Here is a 24935-nt window from a genome sequence, read left to right as displayed (position 1 = left end):
ACAAAGAAACCACACCATCTTTGTCCCCTGGATTCTAAAACAAGAAGGAACAATGAAACCACCTACCTCGGAGGGTTGTTGTGAAGATTGAATGAGATCATATGTGTGAAAAGGCCTTGCAAACTGTAAATAAATACACGCTGTATGTTTAAAAAAATTTTTTAATAAAATAAAATGTAGCTAATTATAGAACCTATGTTATCGGGTTGTTCCAAGAACATACTAATTAATGTACATCACTTGGCACCTCCTGTGATACCACTTAGAGTACAATAAATGCCAGCTCCATTAAGCACTGGGCTGAAGTAAACTGAGTTTGGGAATTTGAGGAAATGAGAATACGGGGTTTGAAAGAAAAGATCAGTTTAGGCCATGATTCTTAAACTTCAGTGTGTGTCCAAATTACCTTGGGTGCTTGTTAAATCACAGATTCCTGGGTCCCACCCCAACATTTCACTCAGTAGATCTGGGGTGGAACTGAACTCTGCGGGTCTAATAAATTCCCAACTGATGCTGATGCTCCTCACTCAGAGAACCACTGAGCTAAGACTTACAGCCAGGCAGGAGCTTCCCACCAGAGAAAATGACTTCCATCAGCAATTGCCCAAATGTGCTCTATAGGCCTGCAGGGACACCAACGTGGTTCCTCGTTAATTTCCAGGGAGTGCATTCCACTTATTTATATGGTTACTCAGAATATTTTTTTGCCACACATGAAAATCTACTATTTGAAATAATCTGGACTTTTCTACTTCAGGCCAAACATAGAAAGTACGTACATTCAAATAGATGGTGTACAAAGCTATAAGATACATTATTTTCAGTAAGGACTTGAACTAGAATGGGTGAAAACAATCAATAAATTCTTTTTGGGGGGAGGCCTGTCACATTTCTCAAATGGCTACCCGTCACTAAGTTAATTATGTGCCTAGGGGTCTTGGCCTCTGAGACATTTCCCTCTTCTTCCCTCTTCCCTGCATTGTATGTCTTGCCACTGGCTCCATGAGGAATAACTGATGTGAGACCCTCCATCAAATTCTGGAGAGACAAAGGAAGTCTGACACTCGGGGCTTATTAGAGACCCAACCCAACACCTCAACTATATTTTAATGGATAAAAATGTATTTATAGTTAAGGTTTATTTCTATAAAGAGAAGATAACTATTATACATAAAGATGAATATATCATATCACTAACACTGTGCTTTCAAAAACTAAAAGCCTCAAGAAGAAACTGATTCATAACCCATCTGTAAGACTTAATTTTTTTCCCCTGTTTCTAGATTCAATCACTTCATAAAGCCCACATTTCTCCTTTTCTCTCTCATCTTCTATGGTAAAAATATAGAGCCATCAGGAAATAAAGAAGAAATATCATTAATGTTTTTTTTCCCCTTTCATTTCCTCCTTCCCCCAAAATAGCTTTCCTGCCACTACTCTGATCCAAATTACTCACCTTTGGCCCAAGCATCAGGTTTATATTTACTTCTTAGGGTGGTTGCCATGACTACACATGGAGGTACCAAGCAAGACTCGAGAGGTCTGATTCATAACATCTAGTGCAGCTTGGTAAGATTTTGGTGTAGTCAGGATATTTTGATAATAAGATGATTGACTTAAAGGATTTAAATCAATAGGCTCCATAGATAAAGCCCTACTGACCTGGCCACCCTTGCCATGGATGGTGTTCCTAAGAAGAACTGTTTAGTGCAGGGCTTTGCTGTGATTGACAGGCAGGAGAAAAGCTCCCACGGGTTCCAGCAAACACCTGCTCTTCTCTTGGCACAGGCTTAGAATTACACTTTACCTCCTGCTTACGATAAATCGTCCCTACTCTCCACAGCTTGTTTTAACATTTCATCTGACAAGAAGTCACCATCATTGCCTCTTCGAAGGCAGAGCAAAAAGTAAATCCTACAGGTTGACTGCAATCTGTTGGAGCCCCTGTAAAAGCTCTGTGGCTACACACCTGGTGAGACATTCAGGCTGGAGCAATGGCCTTCTGCCACCCACAGGGGACGTGTGGAGCACTGAAGTCACCTGCCCTGCCCCACACATCAAGAGTGGAAGGCTCACCACGGGAACCCCACTGGGGGCCAGTTATCTTGCTAAGAAAGAACTTGCGTTATGTGCCAGCAATCACCAGAATAAACCAAAGTGAGACCTTTTCGAGTACAAAATTAGATTGTGACTATACAGGAAAAAAGAAAACAAAACTGGGCTTATATCCCTAGTTCCAGTGTCCAGAACTCTTTGGATTAATAAATGACCAAATCGCATGACAAAATCCAGAGTCCCTTGGGGAAGCAAGATCCTACTCTAGTTGTGAGTGTTAGTAGTTAGTGGGTTAATCATTTGACAGAGTTAAAGCCAGTTAGTAGCTATAATTCTAACCAGTCATTCATAGATTTCAGTTAGCACCCATGAAAATGCAGTTTAAATCAGCATTTTCTTGTTAGTAATTCTGATTGGAATTCTCTATCCATGGGAATGGAAAACATGGTTCAAGAACAAATTTACGAAATAAGCTATGATGTTAACCTAGTTTCATCACTGAGGATCAGACTTATTGCTAAACAAATCATGCTTTTGTTTTCCGCATTCATGTCATAAAAGACTAGAGAGGAACTGAGGCAACTGATGAGACCACTGTCTTCTACATGTACAACTGTATTCTGTCTTACCGATTCTTTAAATATATTCTTGCCCACGTTTCCCACCTCTTTTGTTTTCTAACATTTTCTCTCCCTGATAAGCTTCTTCGCTAGAAAATATCTTAATAAAATTTCCCAGTGGTGCCCATAAATGAAGTTATTATGGAGATATGCAGGACAAAAACAGTAGTTGACTCTTTGGAAATCCAGAAAAAATTTGCAAATACAGAAGATGAGAATAAAGTATTGAACAACTATCAAATTAATATATTAGCTTTAAATTGTGAAAAATAAAAAAACACAGAACATTCAAAAATCATTACTCAAATGCTCAAATGCATTTGCTGTCCTTTAAAAGGCAGGAAAGAAAACCATGCTTGCCCATGAACATTTTATTATCAAACAATATGCATAAATAAGCTAATTTTGCTAAATATAATTTAATGCAATGTTGGTGGGAAATTAAAACCCACAAACAATGGCAGAAATAATACATAATTGCATAGGCATTAGGAGTTGAGTAAGTTTTATTTAAAAAAGGGACATAAGTGAAAAGCATTACTAAGGTGGAGCACATATACAATAAAAACATTTTTTAAAGTCAAGCTATTTGAGGAAATTCCCTCTACTAATATACTTCTATATCAGTTCTGCAATATACTTCTATATCAGTTCTGCCCTGCTTTTATAAACGACTTCTACTATATTTATTTCTATTATGTCAGATAATATAAACATCATATCAGAGAATAAAAGGCCCTCATGCAGCAAAGAAAGGGCCTTCTTTATGGCCTATGTTATGGGGAATGCAGAACAGTGAGGAAGATGTTCATTAGCCCAAATGTGAGGAGAAGCCTATCCACAACTTTCCACCTATGGCCTTCTTTAAAATTTGTAACATATTTAGCTGCCTTCAAATTCAACTTGCCCAAGCAGAAGACGAGCTTCTTGCAAGCTGGGCTTTGCAGCTTATCTCTAGGCTTTAGTTTCGGTTCTTTTGAGCTGAAGCCTGCATCAGTGTTACTAAAGACGTTCCTGATGCTGTGACATACACATCTGCAAAAAGGGCAGCTCAATGGTCAAAGTTCCAGTGAGCAGAATGAGGAGAAATCAGGAAGCAACTGTCAGGAAACATTTTATGAAGCGGCAGGAGTGGAAAATGAATGTTGAGCTGAACCCTAAAAATTAATCCCAGAATTTGAACCTGTGTGATTATTATAAATTAAAACATCATAAGATGCCCTTTAATCATATCTTCATTCAGTAAAAAAAACACAGATAAGACTCAGAGAGTACCAAGTTTTTAAAATAAGTTCAGAGTCCTACCCCAAACGGTAAAAATAAATATAGTCGCACAAATATATCTGTAAATACTATCACTTATTCTCCTTGCAAATTTCCAACTCCCTCCCCCCAGTGGTGTCCAACCTGGGGCAGGGCAAGCCATCCATTGGGTGCTTTGTTCCCTTTAATTTCTGTTTTGTTTTTCTTTTATAGCTTAAACATTACTATAGTAGTACAGGCAGATTAAGATGTAAATAAAAAATGTTGAATACAAATCATTAGCTTTTATTGAGAGTTTACTGTGTGTCAGGCATTCTGCTAATTGCTTTACATGAATTAGCCCACTTAATACTCAAAGTTACCCTATGAGGTAAGGGTGGTTACTACACTTATCTTATAAATAAGGAAAGTAAGGCACAGAGGCGTCACTGACTGACATCACAGGAAGTGGTGGAGCCAGAATAGCTGGAAGAAAAATGATTGATAGGTAAATAATAGGTAGGTAGGTGGGAAGGTAGGTAGAGAGATGATATAGATAGATGATAGATGACAGAGAAATAGATGATAGATAGATGATAGATGATAGATGGTAGATGATAGATGATAAGTGATAAATAGATATATAGATGACAGATGATAGAGATGATAGATGATAGGTAGGTAGGTAGGTAGGTAGGTAGGTAGGTAGGTAGGTAGGTAGATGATAGATAGATGATAGATAGATGATAGATAGATAGATGATAGATAGATGATAGATAGATAGATGATAGATAGATGATAGATAGATAGATGATAGATAGATGATAGATAGATAGATGATAGATAGATAGATAGATGATAGATAGATAGATAGATGATAGATAGATGATAGATAGATAGATAGATAGATAGATAGATAGATAGATAGATAGATGATAGATAGATAGATGATAGAGATAGATGATAGATGATAGATAGATAGATAGATAGATAGATAGATAGATAGATAGATAGATAGATGATAGATAGATGATAGATAGATGATAGATAGATGATGATAGATAGATAGATAGATAGATAGATGATAGATAGATAGATAGATAGATAGATAGATAGATAGATAGATAGATAGATAGATAGATAGATAAACAAAAAAGAAAGAAACATCAAATTCTAAAATTTATAACCAATGGGCAATGGACAAGATTCTTCTGTATACTGCTTTGTATTTTCTAAAATATCTATAATTAACAGGGATTACATTTATGACTTGGAAAAATAAGGGGAAGCAAAAAATATTATGATTAAACACTGTAATTTAGTGAGAATAGGTAGAAAACCAAAAGAGACACTGAGTAGCTTACGTCAGCTAGAAAAGAAAGAGAATGAGCATGGACTTATTTTCTATCCTAATGCACACATTTCAAGGATGATCATGTTCAAATAAACACAAATACCTGACGCCTCTATCCAGGAAAGTAAGCTTTGAAAAGTAATTAAATTAATTTGAAAGAGGTCTAAAATTTAGAGAAGGATTTGAAAGCTGCTGTTATAAGGTAGATCTAATAAAAAAATGTTTGAATGCACTTTTGCTTTTAAATTGTGATGGGTATGGGAAAGAGATCAGTGCCTATTCTTCACGGCTGTGGAAAATTATTTGCTTCATAAGGATTCTAGGCAGGTTTTGAGAATTAAATTGGTGGCAGTAATCATGTTGTTATTAGTGTAATTGCTTTCTGACATTTGTTTCTTTGTCATAATCAGTCCTTTGATAATAGCAATGACATGAATAGCATATATCTAATCAGTAATATCTAAGGTTTCTCCAAAATAAAAATGAAATTATATACCAATTATATATGCCCCTCACTAAATTCTATTCCACCATGGAATATTATACATGCATTATATCCTAAAGTAATGAGAATAGGCCAGCTCTTACTCTCCACTTATAAAGATTTGTTTTCAATAATTTCCATGATGCCATAGAAATGTGAAGGTCCTTTATGAAATAGCAAAGAATAAAATGTGTATATTGTTGCTCAAGGCATAATGAAGTACAATTTGTTAATAATGTGTTTCTACATTATCAACGCTAACCACTCAGGGCACTGTATCTTGGTACTGTGAACTCGGTAAGTTACAATGCTGGGTTTAACTTAATAATTCTATAACGGAAAGAGCATTCTAGGTCTGAGCCTGCCACTAAAACCCATCCTGTGACCTCTGAAAGTCATACAAACCTCCTGGCTTTGTTTTCCATTATTCCTCTATATCAAGAGTCATTCTTCTATAAAAAGAAACCTCTACTGCCTAACCTACTCAAACTTTATGAAATTTTAGATTTTTTTGAAGATGATCTAAATGGCTATTTTTAGTAAATTAATACAGATTCAACCTCTGTTATCATAAAATGCTAATACATATTTAACCTTCACTTGTGACAGGAAAGTAAACAGACACATGTTCAAAGTGTAAATTTGGAAGACTACATCAATATACATGAATATTTGTTGAATGGCCGTCGTATCTATCATTAGTGTTCACTCTCTATGCCCCAGATGGAGTTCTAAGGATTTTCCATATTTTCGTTTTAATCCTCACAAATGTCTTGTGAGGTGAACAGATGTCATTGTGATTTGACAGATGAGAAAACCAAAGAACTGAGGATGAAGCAACCTCCCCAAATCACAAAATTAAAAATTCATGGACTGGGAATCAAGCACAGGCCGGATCTTTACAGCCAACATGAGCTGAGTCTAGGCCTCTCTACCTGGCTTCTAAGCTAAAGGCAGAGAGCAGTGATCTTCAGCATTGATTCTGAGGAGCTGTAGCTTAAACTTTCAACATCAGGAGTCATCAAAATACCTCTTAGAGTAATTGAAGGATTTTATATTTTCTATAGCCATCTGCTTTTTGCTATCTATCCTAGACATGAAGTCACTGAAGGAAAGCACTAAATTTATAAAGTAAAACATGTGCATGAAAAATCAATACATTTTACCGGTTGATTTTTATTGAAAACCAACCCAAAGACAGTAAATGTCCTTAAAGAATAATAATCTAAATTGGTGTCATAAATAAACACCTTTATTTAAAAAGGCTTCTTGGAGACAAAAATATCCATATTCCCAAATAGAAGATTTTGAAGTAAATGGTACAAGCTACTGGTTTTATAATACTTATACAGCATAAATTAGATACAGTTCAACTAAGTATAAATGAAATTTACAAAATTAGAATTTCTTGATTATGCTCAAGGACACACATATATACAAATAACTGGAAAGGTTAGAGAAAGTTCACTACATAATTGTCTGTGGCATAGCAGAAAGAAGACCAAATTTGAATTCTGGAGTCATTACCTCTTCTCACTATCTGTGTCATCTCAGAGAAGTCTCTTTATCTCCTAGAGTTTCTTTTGCCTTATGGGTAAAAGTCAATGTTCATGGGAACATTATTCACAATAGCTAAAACATGGAAGCCACTCAAGAGTCCATTGGTGCATGAATGACAAGCAAAATGTGGTCTATGCAGGCAACAGAGCATTATTCAGCCTTAACAAAAATGGAAATTCTGACATGGGTTACAACAGGAATGCACCCTGAGGACATCAGGCTAAGTGAAATAAGCCAGTCACAAAAAGGCAAATACAATGCTGTATAATTCCACTTATATGAGAGACTTAGAGTAGTCAAAATCATAGAGACAGAAAGTACAATGGTGTTTGCCAGGCGCTGGGGAAAGTGGGAAATAGGAATTTATTGTTTAATGGTACAGAGTTTCAATTTAACAAGATGAAAAGAGTTATAAGGGACAGACGAATGGTGGTGATGGTTGCACATTATGAATGTATTTGATACCACTGACCTGTATGCTTAAAAATGGTTAAGATGGTATATTTTATGTTATGTGTATTTTATCACAATTAAAAGATGGGGGAAAAGTCAATGGATTGGTATGAAGTTTAAATAAGGCATTAAATGGTAAAATGCTTTGTAGAGTTTAAAGTGCCATGTAAGTTTGTACTGGCCTCTTCATTTTACCTACAGGGTTGAAGATAATATGTATAATACATTATGAATAATATGTACAATATCAAAAATTCATGCTGTTTTCATTGTTTTACACATAAAGCATTGCATAACCTACTCTAGACATCTGAACATTTAGAGCCTGGAAATTTTACTAAGAGAAAGTTATATAAACTCACTAAATTATAACTATTTTATTATTTTTTGTTTCACCAAAATGCAAGCAATTGAAAGACTCGTGGCTTTATCACAGTGACTTTTCATTAATATTCTGTCAGGTTAAATATTAAGTGTCTTAAGTGCATAAGAAATAAACTAAATATAAAACAAGAAGGAGAGGCCTATGTTTCTGATTCTCAGGAAAGCATATGACAAAGCATTTTACACAGGCAAACAATGATAAATGACCTAACAAATTCAGTTCCATGCTGAACGATCACTGTACATGGATGCACATTTATATTCAATATTAGCATTTCTGCATGTCTTATAAAACAAAAGTCATTAATTTTGCATTTTGTTGTTTTGGTCTCTGAAATGCACTGGAAAGTTAAAATAGGACAGATCATTTACAAAAACACAAATTAAGTAACTACCTTATGGTACATCCATAAACACCATTAAATCATCAGAACTTGACCTAAGCCGTGTCATTTTTCACCTTGTACCTCCTCCACCCCACTCATTCATTACCTTCCCACACACACACACACACACACACACACTGAGGGCATGGAGCAATCTTTCAATTACTAAGAGAAACAAATTTGTAATCTACCCTGAAAGATAACCTATAGATAAGAAGGGTTTGTTAATGTTAACTTTTGTTCTCATTTTTAATTTCAAACTTACATAAGGCTGGTACCTTTTTTTTTTTTTAACTTCAAGCTGGTCAGGAATGTCTTGCTGGGTAGCATGTTACAGAAGATAACAATCAGTCCTTTTAAAGCCTTAACAATTTTATAAAGAAACTGTTTATGAAACTCTAATTCACCTTGAAGGCAATACTGGGAGGAAAGAAATACCTCTTTCAAAAGAGTTTATCAGTGAGAAGAGAGTTCCAATGATTTTATGAAAAAAATATTTGATCCTTACTTCCATTGCTTAAATGCAAATAATGGTTAAAAAACTCATAGGTCACAAATATTTATTGAGACCTACTAAGTGCCAGGCATTGTTTTAATCACTATAAAAACTCATCTTGAAATCAGTCATAAAAATTAAATATGGTGAAATAAAAACACTTTTTCCTCAGTTTATTATTTCAATTCCTGGTCTCCCTGTTGGTAAAAGAACAATGACAACTCCCTTCTCTTTCAAGGTGTGATATTGGTTTAAAATTTAAAAATGCCTGAAACTAAGCAAATTATTTTATACTTTTTTTCTAATGCAGCTATTATTTATCATGTTATACCCATTTTGTAGCCTAGACTTAAATGATAAAAGAAATGAAACATTCATTTTTCCTGCTGCTACTTCTTAAGATAAAATTTTCTTTCCAACAAACTTTATTTTATTTGAGAGATTTCATGGATTTAATGGTTCATAAATGTGATTTCACAAATGTGATTTCATCTAAGCCCTAATTAAATTTTTATTAGGTGTCACAGCAATTTTCTTACATATGATATAATAAAAGGTTCCTCAAATCAGGTTGCATTTTGGGAGAGCTGTGATCATCTTCCCAAAGACAATTCTAACATAGTTTAATGTATTTATATCTTAGTTATATTCTCAATCTGCCTGTGGTTCTACTGGCTGCTTTCCCCATACCCACAGGCAGACTTAAATCTCCTGCTCTAGAAAAACCTCTTGCCCCTATGATCCTCTGTGGTTGCTTCCTTTCCCACTTCTTTCTCAGCTATGCTTTTTTAAAGACTGTAGTTTCATTGGTGTCACTACTTTCTCTTCTCACCTTCATGGCCTATCCTACTGAAAACTGACACAGCCAGCCCCCATTCCTCCACCCAAAACACTCTTACTAACTTCCCAGATGACTCTCCTCATCAATTCTCATGATCTGTTTTCCTCCTACAGACCTCCCTCCCTCCAGGTGGCTCCCCTTCATTCTCCCTCATGCCCTCCTCCCTTCACCCTTCCCAAACCATTTCTCCAGGGCTGATCTTGACCCTCAGTTATCTATTCATGCTCTTGGCTGGTTTCCCTTACTATCTAAACACTGATTCAACATCTTGATCTGATCTGAGACCACCTGGTAGAGTTGATATTTCTATGGGGTTGTCCCATTAGCATCTCAACAAGTCTAAAGCTTTCTATTCCCTAAAGCACCAGGGATCTTGGGAACTATCTTTGACTTTCTCCCTTATTGGAAGCCTTCATCACTTTTCATTCTCATTAATTTAGTAGTTCCTAACTCTGCTGTATCTCCAGGTCTGCCCCTTCCTATCAGCTCTCCATACCAATACTAGAGGGACCTTTCTAAGAGACCCGAGTGTCATTCAGCTGACAAATATGTGTCACTGGCCAGCTATCACCTTCAGAGAGAGTTCAACATCTGTCTATGGTAGATGAGACCTTTCTTAGTCTCGGAACAGTTGTTCCGTCACCCTCAAATAACACCATGAACGCACCCACCTCCAGTGCCCATTATATATATATAATGTAGGGTTGGCTTCAACAAAGGCCTCCATATAGCTCTGGAAAAATGCTAAATGTGAAATGCTCAGGAACCTCTGGAGTTTTAGACTTTTTTATTTCTTATTTTGACATTTCTTTTCTTTCATTCACTGATGAAATCTTAGAACTAGCTGCCTTGCTTTTACACTTATAGTGCTTACCTTTTCAGATAAATTCACTAAAACACAGGCAGCATTTGGGATCACTTTATAAACAGCACTATCATCCAAGAAAGTTAACTTGTCACCCAGGTGAATTGTGTAACCTCTTCAGGCAGTTTATTCACTCTCAGAAGCAAGTGTATTAATAAGGTCAAAGAATTACTTTCTTGCTTCAAAGTAGACGACACAGCAGAATTTTGTTTTGTGTTCTCAGCTCAGGCAGAGATAAGAACACTGTTTCTGGGAGCTCTGTCTCATTGTACACAACATGGGTCTGTTAAAAGTAAATTTTTTGAGTGTTCTTTTCATGCATGTTCTATTGGAACAATGTTCTTCAAATCCAAGTCTTGCCCTAGGCTATGGCTGAGTGAGGGGGAGGATTCTGGAAAAGAACAACGCTTTGCATTCCACTACCTAGTCATGCAAGTCCAAGCCTGCTGGAGGTGCAGTCTGCAAACCATCTGAATGTTCACATGACCGTCAGAAGCATTAACCGGCCTTAATTTTTCCTGGACCTGCAACAGTACCACTGAACATGATTGCCAAACCAAAAATGATATGGTTTAATCTCTGGCAGTTTGAAACATGGATACCTCAGTAATTAACATTTAAAAATTATTAACGAGAGCCTGTCAGACTGCTCGCTGCTCTGCATAGAACTCCTTGCCTCGCTCTGCCCTACTTTTTTATTCGTGCTTATTTTCTTCCCTCAACTTACCCCTTCCACGCTTCCTTATATTCCCATGGCAACCCTACCAAAACTTCAGAGAACAGGGAATTTTTACTACAGTTATTAATATGGGGCAGATAAATAACTGTATTCCCGTATTAGGGATAAAGAAACGAGGTTTGAGGGATTAAAAATTTTTGTGCAAGGTCACCCAACTAGTAAATGGCAGAGCCAAGATTTGGACCCAAGCCTGTACACCATCAGAAGCATCCTTTAAAACCGCAAGGCAGTCTGATCCTGTCTCCCCTAGAGAGCCTGCCCCCACCCTTCCCTGTGGGGCCCTCCCCTGGCTCTGCTGCTCCCACAGGCATTGGTTTGTCCCTGCGTTATACTCACGCTACCACTAGACTCATGCTATGGCCATGCTCGTGTTCCCCTGTAGATTACATTCCTTACATTTATTAGAATTAGTGTTTTGGGGGTTTTTTTTTCATCTAAAACAGTGAATTCTGAAATAAAATTGATGAATAAAAATATCTTTCAACTGAACTTACCATGTGGGATGAACAGCTGAACTAATATGAAAATTAGATGAGCTGAACTTTATATATGGATTTCAAATCATATCATGAAAATGACATATATTTTAAGCACACATCACACATAAATGTGTAGCATATGTTAGTCCCCAATTTACATATAAAGAATATGAGATAAAAGCTAAGTTTTCAATTAACCTACAAGAGCCTATTTTACTTCTCTTTTTTCCCTCTTTTTTTATTAAATTTATTGGGGTGACATTGGTTAATAAAATTATATAGGTTTTAGGTGTACAATTCTATGTCATCTGTATATTGTATTGTGTGTTCACCACCTCAAATCAAGTCTCCTTCCATCACCATTTATCCCCGCTATACCCTCTTCTACCTCCCCCTATCCCCCCTTCCCTCTGGCAATCACCATACTCTTGTCTTGTGTCTATGAATTTTTTTTTTGCTTAATCCCTTCACCATTTTCACCCAGTCCCACAACATTCTTCCTCTCTGACAGCTGTCAGTCTGTTCTCTATCTATTATTTTACTTAAAATAAGGACATCAATTTAGTTCACCTATTTTTTAAACTATTGATTACTTATTGAATAGATTAATGGATAGAAAAATGAGTCAGTGCCTTTATTATAAGTAAAATAGACCTTTGTGGGTCTTCATTCAATAAGCAAGTCAACAAAATTTAAATTGAAAACCTACTATGTATGGAGAGTTATGTCTTATTATAAAAATATGACCCAGGTAAAAAAATTAATGTATAAAATGAGGAGAAAGAAAATTACTTCAGAAAACCAACAAGGAAGAGTCTATTACAGTCAAAACTTTTGACTCATCTGATGAATGTCACCTGATGTCTGAAATTTGAGTTATGTTAATGGTCACTAAGATGGCATTCCACCAATGAACTTACGCAGAAAATTCTTTTAACAATTATTTACTGAGTATTTTCTATATACCAAGCACTATAAAAAGCTCCAAGAAAACAAAAAGAGGGAAATAAGACAAACATGAATCCTACCCTCACAGAGCTTACAATTTAGTGGGGGGAATCATCCTCAGTCAAAAAACTATTCAAATTGCAATATAATTAAAGCTTTCATGTGCTTACCAAGACTTTATAGTGGCAGGTAACAAATTTCAAATGAAAACTGGGATTTTCTGGTTTATGCTATTGGGAAATCTAAGACTGCCTAGAGATGGCTTTAGATTTACATATTCCTAATGCAGCAAACTCCTAGAAAAACTTTAAAAAAATTAAATAAAACCCCTTTCTCTTCTAGAATATGTATGTAACATTTAGGGAAGTATTAACTGGACGGAGGTCCAAGACAAAGGGTTATTATGAGTAGCCACCTATGCGACACAAGTTGAACTGTCTGGGGAAGCCTCACACTATGATAACAGGCCCAGGAGAAAGCACAGAGTCCAAGGCAGGACATACACAAATGATGAAAACGTGCTATTACCAGAAGAAGGTGGTCAGATAAAAACACCAGAGGTTCACACCATAAAATTAGTATGGAATATAGGAAAACTATGGAGAATGTTTCAAGAAAAGCAATAAAGATAGTCAAAGGTGAGAAAAAAATGTGCCTGGAGAAGAGCAAATGCCAGCTGTTTGGTCAGAAAGGATGCTGACCAAAACTGATGTGAACTTTAGCAAGTGGATCACATTTAAGACTTTGAAAAGGGTCAGCTCACATCACTGAGTGCAGTACTGAGATCTTTTAGACTTATATTGAAAAAAAAAAATGTTTAAAAGGATGCCCAATGCTTTGTATCTGGAAATCTTTCAAATATCTAATCTTAGGGCGTATTTCCCAGGGTGCATCTTTAGCTTTGAGATACCTAGAAATCTGTTTACACAAACTTCATGATTCTATCTCTAATTCCTATTTCATTGATTGTTTATCCATATATTCTTTTTAACTATGGAATTCTCTCCAGTGAGTTAACCAATTTTAATTCATTAATTAAACTAATAGTTAATTAACTATGAAATTCTCCCTAGAAATTAAGCAATTTTAATATTTTATCAGATGATTCAAGTTGCTGCATTATGTCATTAAAGTATCCCTTTCTCTGTTCTTTGTAGCCTAGAAAATGACTTCATTATTCCTAAACCATCATTTCTAAATGAATTCTTCACACAAGCATATGACAAATTCCCTCACTCTGAAGTCAGTCTGCTTGTTTATATATTTTCATTATTGATATGTGAATCTGAATCATGCTAAAGAACTTATGATTTGCAATTCTGCCCTAAGAAATATGTAGAAAGAAGGCACAAACAAATCTGATCAAATACAGAACCATCATGCAAGTAGACCACCACCAAGACTGCTTCATTCAACGAATTTTCAAAGAGGGTTTCCTCTACTTGGAGCTAGTGCTGCCATGATGATCAGTCACATATGGCCTCTAACCTAGGGCAGATTAGGCTAATTACACTATTGATGATAAGTGATCTATTAAGTATGTGTAGAGTGCACTCTGGCGAGGCACTCACTCAGACTTGGAGCTGGCAGAGAAACACTAAGAAATGATTCGATATGCCAAAAATCAAGTTGAAGCTTTGACCTAAAGGACAAATAGCCAAAAAAAAAGAAAAAAAAAGAGGAAAGGTTGCTCCAAGAAGAGTGAATGGCATCTGCAGGTTCAGAAGGGGGAAAGTGTACGGGAAACCTGGGAGAGCAGGAGAGATGAGGTGATGAATTTGAACTTGCAGAGGTAAACCAGGAGCAGTAGGAATAAGACTCCTGCTTGCATCTGAGAAAGATCTTTCAGGCTGTGGAATGAGGAATGGATTCCAGCAGGACAGTTTTGGAGGCAAGGTGGGAAGCTACTGAAATAAACTAGGTTAGAAAGGATGAAGCCTTCCAGAGCCAGGATAAGGGAAGTGGGGAGTGGAGAAAAGCTGTCTAAAGTCAAACATCTTATACTTGGGGCTTGGTTTTGGAAAAATCATCTGCTTGTTGGCTGTGCCTATTTTACAAATCTCTCTTCTAAAACAGCTTGATGAAACGGAGATTGCACAAATTTGGCATCCCACATAAAGCTGTTTTGCAATGTCCAGACAACAAGACTATCATCTGCAGAATGACTTTGAATTGTGCTTGTTTTTAAAAATATCTGAAATGAACAACAGATGTTAAAAAGATAACGAAGACTAAATAATAAAGAAATAAAACAGACTTGTCCAGCTTGTCCATTTACTCCTGATTTTAAAATATCCAGATCAGTATGCCTGAGTTCAGTGCAATAGCCAGTGATAAGCTGTGCTGAGATGGACATGAAGTTAGGATTTTCAAATCAAGCAAATTATAAACCACTAATTTCGAAATGCCTGCAGTCTAAATAAAATCATAAATCTATCATCTTTAAATGGTAGCAATTCGTAGTGTACTCTCTTTAAGGTAAGTCTCCCATGGAATTGATATTAACTAGCTAAACATTAAGAAGAATCCTAAGTCCAGGGTATTCTGCCATTCTCACCAGGCTGCCTCTCATAAAGCAGCACACTTAAAGTCTTGCTGGAACTGCTATGCTAGTCAAGGGACACTAAAAATGTCACCATTTCCATGTGATATCTGCCTGGGACCCACCCCGCATTTGTGGTAGTTTCTAAGAAGTTAGGAATTACCATTCCTTCCCTTAGTTGAGTCGTGCATTTTAATTAACCAATGATCTCTCCCTGTATTTCTTAAGAAACAATAAGATGGATGGTTAGTTTCATGATGTGATCAGGAAAATATCACTAACCCCCAATCTGGGGACATGTTTCAACGGAAAAAGGTCACTGTCAAATAGCCACTGTTAACAATGTGTTAGGAAGCGCTGTGGTAACTTGTTCTATTGTAGAAAAAATTTATATTGTTTCCAAGTTGTTTAGGAAAGTGAAATCTTTACCAAATGACCCTGAGATTTAATGTGACTTCAATCGAAAGTCCAACAGAATTTTTAGGGAAATCTGCAAAGTTTATTCTTAAATAGATATGGAAAAGCAATGAGCTTTCTAGAATAACCACGACGCTTCTTGAAGATCAAGTGCAAGGAGGGTGGGTTGGCCCCACCAGATGTAAAGACTCACTATGAAGCAAAGGAATTAATACTGTCATGTCTGTAAAGCGATGAATCAGGGTTTTAAACCTGCCCCCTTTATCTTTGTAGTATTTAATCTTGGAAGAACTAGCAGGGCTTATCCCAGGAATTATCTTTTATAGAACATTCACAAGCCCAATAACTTATGAATTCCACCTCTAAATACAAGCTGAGTAACTCCTGCACCTGAAGAAACATATGCAAGGATCAGCATCATGCCAGTGTGCAAAATAGTACTAATGTTCATTGATGGAAGGCTGAATAAATCAATTGTGGGGTAAATCAATGTGGAAAAAGTGGGATCCACACAAGCACAGGTAATGCACGTGCACAAAACAGCAAGTGGTGTGGATATTACACAGCTCAGCCCCAACCAAAACTGTTTTGTAACATACTCATCAGTATTTTACTAATCTTGGCAAATTAACAGATGTTACCACAATATTCTGACACAGGAAATAATTTTATACATACTTCCAGTCAAATAAAAAGCTTCCATAAAAATCATTTAATTTGATTAAAAGAAATAAACATTTTAAAAATATGTAAAATTTTTAAATCCAGATTATGAATCAAAACAGATATACACACACATTATATAAGATATGTAATATCCTATGATGTTAAAGGAGCATATGAAATAAAACATCAAGTGATATCTCTGTAATATAGCACGAATGCTTTCAATCAAACTAAAATCGTTTTAAAACGGATTTTTTTTTACCCTTACAAGTTAACTTTATTTTTACAGGGTATTCAGGGTTTTCAGAGAGAGGTTAAAATATTCTTTAAACTTTTGTTGTGTGACAAAAAACTCAAACGACTCTTTGTATTCCCACTCCAAACAAGAATCAAAGAACAAAAATGCAAATACACAATGATATGTCTTTTAGTTCAGTTTTTGTTTCTTGGAATAAGGCAAATTGTGACTTGCAATTAAAATCCTAAAACTAGATCCAGAATATCATATAAATTAGCAGCTAGTAACATAAGATTAAAAATAAGTTCACTGTCTACTAAAATGCTAAATTACCAAAATATATTCAAAGGTGTATATTCCCACCACCTAAACAAATACTAAATAGAATTAAAATAGTTACTATCAAATAATATAATTCCTGAAGTAATCATGCATATGTAGTACACTTTAACCAATTTTAAACATAAAAGTATAGACTAGCAAAATAATTAAGAGGCTAATTATATTTTAATCAAAAGTTCAGGACATATGGGTTCAGAACCCATATGCACTGGGAATATGATTCGGTATACTCAAAACCATCTCACACTCACTTTTCATGAGTATTTCTGAATGCAGATTATATTAATGTAATATGTGCATAGACCTTTCTCAATATATGGAAGTAAATGGATAGCAAAAAAAGAAGGGACAGCTGAAAGAAGTCAGATACAACATTGGACTTGCTCCCAGCTCTGCCTGCAGTAAGGTTAGTGGCTCTTTTGACCAAATGAAAAAAATATACACCAGTCAAAAAATCAATTTAATTGGGTCAGTGGTAGTTACAGCTCAAGTTTGTATCCTAGAGAGAATTAAGCAAATATATATAATAGATTCAGCATGAGCTATACCTGAAATACACCTTCAAGACTATTTCACATCTTGAAAATCATTGTTTGTGAATCTCATAGTCTAAAATTACAAATTCTGCCTATCTTACTCCCCTTTTAGGGTTTAGGGAAGTAAATATTTTATTGGATGTCAAATTATGGTTTCGGAGAGGAAAAAGTGGGAACTACGACTACACAAAAACATCATTGCATGTTGAATGTTCCACATTCCAACTGGACCAAAGAATATATTATCCTAATCTAAATAAACCAGGGGGTACTTACCAAGCTTCAGGGGTAAAGAAAACATATTAGTTTTATTTAGACTTCTATCATTGAACACTGCAAAGAATATGTCAAAAATTCACATTTAAATGTTTGATTTTTATGAAGTTTACCTACTGGGCAAATTCTTCATGTTTTCTCTCTATTCTCCAAGCCTCAGTGAGCTAAGCGCCTTATCTGCAGGATGAGATCTTAAGCAACATAGATTCTAGGAAAATTTTCCAATTAAGGAATGAAAAATAATAGGTAGAGATGAGGGAGGAACTAATGTATGAGTCCAGAAAATTCAAATGGAAATCTTTCTGCATCCTGGCTTTTATGGTCCTCTCTTGACAAAATCGCAGGCCACTCTCTACTATAAGGCCTGAAGCAGAAACAGTGAAGTCAGCTGATTTTAATTTGCAGGGGAAAATGCTGCTAGAGCTTAGATCCCTTTGGATGGCCTCTGGAGAAAAGTAGTAAAAGCCTGGATTTCAAGGAAGGTCACAGAGTTTCTGACCCCATGTTCAGATCTGCAATCTTTAATAGGCTATACTAATTCCAAACAGGTGCCTGACAAGACTTCTAATTTTATTTAAATACCCAAATCTGGACCATCATTCCATATCTTACCCCCTTTTTAACTGAAGGGCAAAATGAAAACAAACCAAAGAATATAAAATGGGTACCAAGTCTGGCTACAACATGACGTAGAATATTTTCTATTCTATTCTCCCCTCAGATATCATTCTGTTAATTTGGCCAGGCAATACGTGACTTAGTAAATAGTGGGAGAAATGGTCTTAACAAAAGCATCTCTACTTAGTCTGTCATTCTGCAGAAACTTCCTCAGATGAACAGCATCATTGTCTGGGGCTGCTGAGGGAAAACATCCTGTGTGAACCTTAGTGAAGAAAAAAGACCTCTCAGAGGGCAGCACTGCAAAGAGATAATTAAAGCTTTGAGAAAATGTGCTCAGAAAAAAGGCAAAGGACTGAAATTAGTCAGATTAAAAGAAAGCCAAAGAGCAACTTAGTAATATATAACTTTATATATTATAGCCATTACCTTTTATTTACTTATTTCCCATTGCTAAATACCGTAAATGCATCTTACTAATTTCCCATCTCTTGTATAAATACAAGACAAGATTTTCAGTGAGAAGAGCTGGGAAAAGATAAATGTGAAAAGGAAAGATCAGATGAAAACCCAGGGAAGCTAGTACACAAAATGTAGGCCAGAAGGTTTGCATACTCGCTAGAGATGGGCCACTAACTGTGCTCTGAGCTTTCAAGAAACCAAAATTTAAAAAGTAATGCATCTGGTCACTATTCTTAATGTCCAGAAGACACAAACAAACCTATCAAAAAGAACAACTATATCTGTTATTTCTGTTATTAAGACACAAGATTCCCTCCCCCCTCCCCCTGTCCTCTCCCTCCCTCTTTCTCTCCCTCCCGCCCTCTCTCTGCCACTCAGGGAGCAGACCCTGTGCTATGCATTGCACCACACCGCCCACCACGGCCCATCACAGTCCCAAAACACGTTTTATGAGACTATGTTTTTACAGCCTCCTTCTGTATAGGTTAATGGCATGAGCCCTAGGCCCAGTTCAGTTCAAAAGTTATCTCACAAGGAACTAAAATTATTTAAGTGTTCATCTCCACTGAAACTAGACTAGCACTGATATATTTGTATGCATATCATGTACATTTTCATATACATGCACACGCTGTACTTTAAGGTATTGGATTAAGAACATGAGAGAAAATTCAGTCAGAAACCAGAAGTATAATAGGATGGTAAAATAAAACTTTTTGAAAGTTCTATATATTTATAGAAAGGTGAGTGTAAGTATCATCCACCAGATGCATTCTAACAGTTGGGCAGACCTCTGTGTCCTATCCTCGCACTTTATTCTATGAAGCCTGTCTACAGATTCATTTCCACTTATTGAAGTGATAGAGTAAAGGGTAGGAAAACGTCTCCCGAGGTGACATTCAAGTCAACAGTCCATCCAGCTTAAACCATAATTCCACTCAGTTCAACAGTTGTTTATTGCACGCCTACGTGGTAGATGCCGCAGGAGATTCAGAAATGAATTCCATAGATCGTGACCTCAAGGAATGGTAAAGAGATAGCAACACGTGATACATACTCAGGGAACATCAAGGAGCCACATTTGGTTAGAGTGTTAAAAAAAACAAAGGAGAGAGAGGTGGGAAAATAGTTTGAGACCACATGGGCTTGAAGGCCACAGTGAAGAGACAGTATTTAAAGGAAATGGCTCAAGATTTTAGGTCTCATGATCACAGTTGTTGATCAGTTCAGTCATCTTTATAAAAATACTGTGTCTACCACAGACGATATCTTTTAGAAAGCAAAAAACTGAGACAAAACCAATTGAAATGAATCCCTATTATCTATATCTCTGCATAAAAAATATGAAGTATGATTCTTTCAGAGAAGAAACCTGTTTAGAGCAAATGAGTATGTTCTATTATCTTTACTTAAGCATATTCTCCGGGATAAGAACCTGTTTCTAAAGATCAGACTTTGCAAGTGCACAAACTGCCCTAACTATAAGAATTCAAATTCTCTGTGCAGACACCCATGAACTAAAGCCTTATCTCTGACATAAATGTTCTCGATCACACTGATGTCACAGTCTAAACTTGCCCAACCCCAGGCTTCAACTTGTATCTATTCTCTAAAGGAAAAAGACTCTCTCATTTGATTTAAAAAATTTTTGTATGCAGTCACAAGTAATGGCTGTCACTTGTTGATTATCTGACCCATGTCTTTTGCAGTTTGAAAATGTATACTAGTGACAATATGTCTCAACAGAGATACTTTCATAACGAATTCCACAAATTAGTAATGTTTGGAACTAAGTTTTGTAATTGCAATGAAAGCAGACAAATAATAGAAAAATATCCAACTGGAGAAACAACTAAAATAAACATAAATAAGCTGCTAAAATAACTGCTTGTCCCTAGAACATAACAATATTAGAAAATTTTCAAAGTTAAAATTCCTTTGGGTCCTAAACTAGTTTTGCTCTCTATATATGGTGGTAATAGAATTTCCTTGTTGCATTAAGTCACATTGAAGAGAAATAATCAGATCAAAATCTAACTATATATTTTAGGCCTTTCTTTCCCTCACTTAAAGTTTAGAATTTCTCAAGGCATGAATACATCTTTCTCCTTTGACACTGTTACTAAACTGTTTTTAATCAGTATAGTATATAAAAATGAATGTATTATAATAGATGACTTGAGATTTATAAAATTTAAAATCATAAGCTTATTTTTCTCTAAGTATAGGTATCGAGATATGCTATTTAGTCTGAGAAAATGCTTTTCAGATGTGCATAAAGTATATTCAACCCTAAAATTAAATTAATAACAATGAACTTTTAAAAAGAGAGGTATTTTAAGGCTATATCTTTGGGAATCCCACAGTAATATTTTAATAACCTGCAGCAATAAAGCAAAAGAGGATATTTGTTTTTTCCACTGCACTAATTATAACATGAGAATGTATTCAATGTGTAGGTCTTTTTACGTTAGGAGGCTGAATGAATTAATATTTAGTTAATTTCAGTGAAAACAAAAAAGATAACAAACTCTCATTATAGTAAACTGCCACTCGTTTATAAAAGCTGAAATACTGAAAAATATTGCACATAGTAAAAACAAAATATTAAGGATCATTAATCAGAGATTTGGGGGGAAATGGAAATAGAAAATAGCAGTTTTTCTGCCCTCTGGTGGCAATAAAATCAACTGCAGCATTGCTAAAGTAATGCATAATAAATTATCCGTTATGAAATCAGATCCGACCCCCCTCCACCCACCATCCCTGCACCCCCCACCCCACCTCCGTGCCAAAATGTCTGTAATAAAAATCCTGGTTGCTATATTCCAAGTTTCAATATTGTTGGACTATTTTATTTACTCTGTTGAACTTTTAGCTAGACTATTTTACAAAGGAAACTATTTTTCTCCTATTTCATTGCTGTATTTTACATATTCAGTAGGCTAACTATTTAATTCCAGGATTATTTCACAAAACTATATGTAGACTGATATCCAGAAAAGAAGCTACTTCATTTTATAATAAACCCCCAAATAAATTTGTCAAAAAATTTAAAACTATTCCTCTTTTACTCAATCCTATAAATATATGGGTTCCTAGAGTAGTTTTCCACCAGAAAATATTGGGCTGGTTACAATACCTGCACATTTGTGTTGAACAAACAATGTGAGCACTTTATATTTCCCAAAGAAAAGGCTTTTAATTATATGACCAATTTTAGAGTGAAATGAATTTCATCTTCAATTTAAGAACTTAGACTAGTAAAGTTATTGTATATATTCTTTCCTCAGCATTACATTACTAATGAAAACATTCAGAAGAAAATAAACATTTGCTGACTTTTATTTTTTACTGTAAATGCATTATTTATTCCCAGTGCCAAAGAAGTTTTCAAATAAGGAACTTGGGATGCATTTTGGCACACACCACTCTGACCTCCTTTGAGATGAATTAAATTGCTTACACGTTTAAAGGCATGTATTTAGTCCACGAATCTGCCCGTGAGAATTACTGTCGAACCTTTTAAAATAAATGCATTGCTTCCCGGAGGGGTAAGTCTTATTTTTTCTTTAACCAATGGAATGTATCAGAGAAACAAACCGAAGGCATGATCTACTGATCCAAATAATACCTAGTCAAGAGCGCCCTGCGTCTGTATGGAGACAATTACATGTGACAAAGACAAATCAATATCCAGCAGGTCTGCGTTTTATTCAGTTTTAAGAGTGTGGTCATGTCTCCCTGCTCCCCCAATACAAGCACCACCCCCCCATCATGAATCTGTGCATTCCCTAAGGATTTACCCCTGGGGCAGACAGGGTTTGGGCTTTCTTCTAGGGTTCAGCTAGTAAAATTTCATTCAAGGAGCTCCTTCAAGCTTCAGCAAACCTGGGACCCCCAGGTGCCCTCCCTAGCCTCCTCCAGCGGCCACTTTCTTGTCTGACATTTTCGGACACTTGTGTACTTTCTGAGGAATCACTCCCCCCCCCCCCCCGGCCCCCGGCCCTCAGAATAAAAACAAATCAAAACTTTATCACCCTAAACTGAAACGTCCCCCCTCTCCCCCCAGGTGTCTCGCTTTGTTTTTCTTCCTTTCTCATTTCACCTCCTCTCCAAGTCCACCCGAGTTCACAAATTTCTGCCAAGGTGTCTCTCTGCCCGTTTCTTCACTTTCTTTCTGAGGGGTAGAAGGGGGGGGACAGTGGGCAGGGGCCCGGGAGGCGCCAGCGAGGGCGGACCGGGGGCCGCAGCCCCGGCTCTGCCCGGCCCGGGGGAGGGGGGGGCGGCGCGGCTCGGGGCTGGGGGGGCGCGGCTCGTGCTGGGCTGGGCGCGCACCTGACCCGCGCAGCCGCCGGAGCAGGAGGCGCTGCCCCTGGGAAGTCGCGGAGGCCGGGGCTGCGCGCGGGGGCAGTGACGGGGCGCTCGGAGCAGCCCCGGCGCGTCCGGGCCTGTCTGCAAAGCCGGCGGGCGGAGGACAATGGGGCCAGGGGGTGGCCTCCAGGCGCGCCCGTCCCACCTCTGCCACCTCCGAGGCCCCTCGGCGCCCCGCCACACCTACTCCGCCCCGCTTCCAGCACCACCAGCTCGGCCCGAGGCGGGGACCGCCTCGAGGAGAAAGGTGCAGCCACGGGTGATTTTCTCCAGCTCCCAGGAGCCCTGCAGTCCCGGCTGCCATCGAGTCCTCCACCCACTGTCCCCCTCGCGCGCGCGCTCAGCCTCTCCCAGCAGCAGGCGAGGAGGAGGAGCCCGAGATGAGACAGCCCGGGGATGCCACATCTTGGGCGAGGTGGCCACAGAAGGTTCGCTCCTTACCAGAGCCCTCTAGGAGCGACTTGGGGGAGTCAGTACCACCCCCTGGCGCTCAGGTGAGGCAAGCCCGAATCCTCAAGAAAGCCCACAGTCCCCTCCATCCTTCGCTAGCCAACCGTGTCCACCCCACTTGGGAAGCCCAAGTTTACCCGAAAAGCAACTGCAGTAACTTTCCCAAGGGCAGACAGATGGGGGGGTAAGAATGGGGGTGGCCAGAGAGGTCCCCAGCTGCCCACACAATCAACAAGGGAAAGCGCATCTTACCGCTGATTTGGTGTCCAGGCTCCCCTCCGGCGAACTGAAACCGGTCCAGTAGAAAGTGGCAAAGTAATACAACTCCTGCGGCGGCCAGGTCGGCCCTCGGGAACCTCGCCATGCCGCCGCCGCGACCTCCCGCCTCCGACTCGCCAGTCCTTCCAGGCGCCCGGCTCACGGTGGGGATGGGGACGGCGGCGCTTCGCGCGGCGGACAGGTCTCCGCGGCACGGGGAGGCCCTGGTGGATCTCGCCGGGATTTCAACCCCGCAGCCAGGAAGAGGAAGGGAGGACCGGGGGCGCGCGCAGTCCTCGCTGGACCTCCGCGTCTCTCTTCGCAAGTTGCCACAACACTCGCAGCCCTCACCCCGGACGCAAAACCACAGCGGCGGGGAGGAGAGCCCGCTCGCAGCCGGGGCTCGCAAACTCTCGCTTCGGCGCGGGCAGCGCCGCCCGGGTGCCTCGGCGCCCCGCGATGCGCTCCGCCGGGCTCAAAACAGACCTAATTCCACAGCCGGCGCGGGTGCCGCCTCCGAATCCAAGAGGGCTGTCGGGTCGGAAGGAACTTTCCCCAGTCTCGGGCTGGCCGCCGCGGGAGCTTTGGGTTTGCGGAAAGGGGGTTACCAAAGACCGGCGAAACCCCTCCGACAAGTTTTTCTTCTTTCCTCCGCCCGACGCCGGGCGCGCGTCCTTTCTCGCCGCCGAGGGATGGACAGCCCCGAGGAGCCGAGCCCTGGGGAGGCTCGCGCTGCAGCGGTCTGAGGTCCGAAGTCAGGGGTGGGGGGAAACTGTTCCAAAAAAAAAAAAAAGCGGGGGCGGGGGGACAAGAAGAGATAAATGGGTAGAAAAAAAAAATTAGGCTGAAA

The 24935-nt window shown here is 38.3% G+C and overlaps 1 protein-coding gene across 3 annotated transcripts in view; it reads right to left on the bottom strand.

Moving 5' to 3' along the window:
* Positions 1-24935, bottom strand: part of PLXDC2 (plexin domain containing 2) — a 401646-nt gene that overhangs the window by 376396 nt on the left and 315 nt on the right. For 2 of the 3 annotated variants that reach the window (XM_016224708.2, XM_016224709.2), the window contains exon 1: positions 24080-24872. In XM_016224708.2, the coding sequence (XP_016080194.2) occupies positions 24080-24191 (112 nt within the window). In that variant the 5' untranslated portion in view covers positions 24192-24872. Of the gene's footprint in view, positions 1-24079; positions 24873-24935 lie in introns of those variants that run through there. The other variant, XM_087825356.1, reaches the window with a different exon arrangement.

This window comes from Miniopterus natalensis, chromosome 1, assembly GCF_054644295.1.
Source record: "Miniopterus natalensis isolate mMinNat1 chromosome 1, mMinNat1.hap1, whole genome shotgun sequence".
NCBI lineage: Eukaryota > Metazoa > Chordata > Mammalia > Chiroptera > Miniopteridae > Miniopterus > Miniopterus natalensis.
The sequence above is the reverse complement of the archived record's forward strand: the minus strand, read 5'-3'. Positions and strand labels throughout refer to the sequence as shown.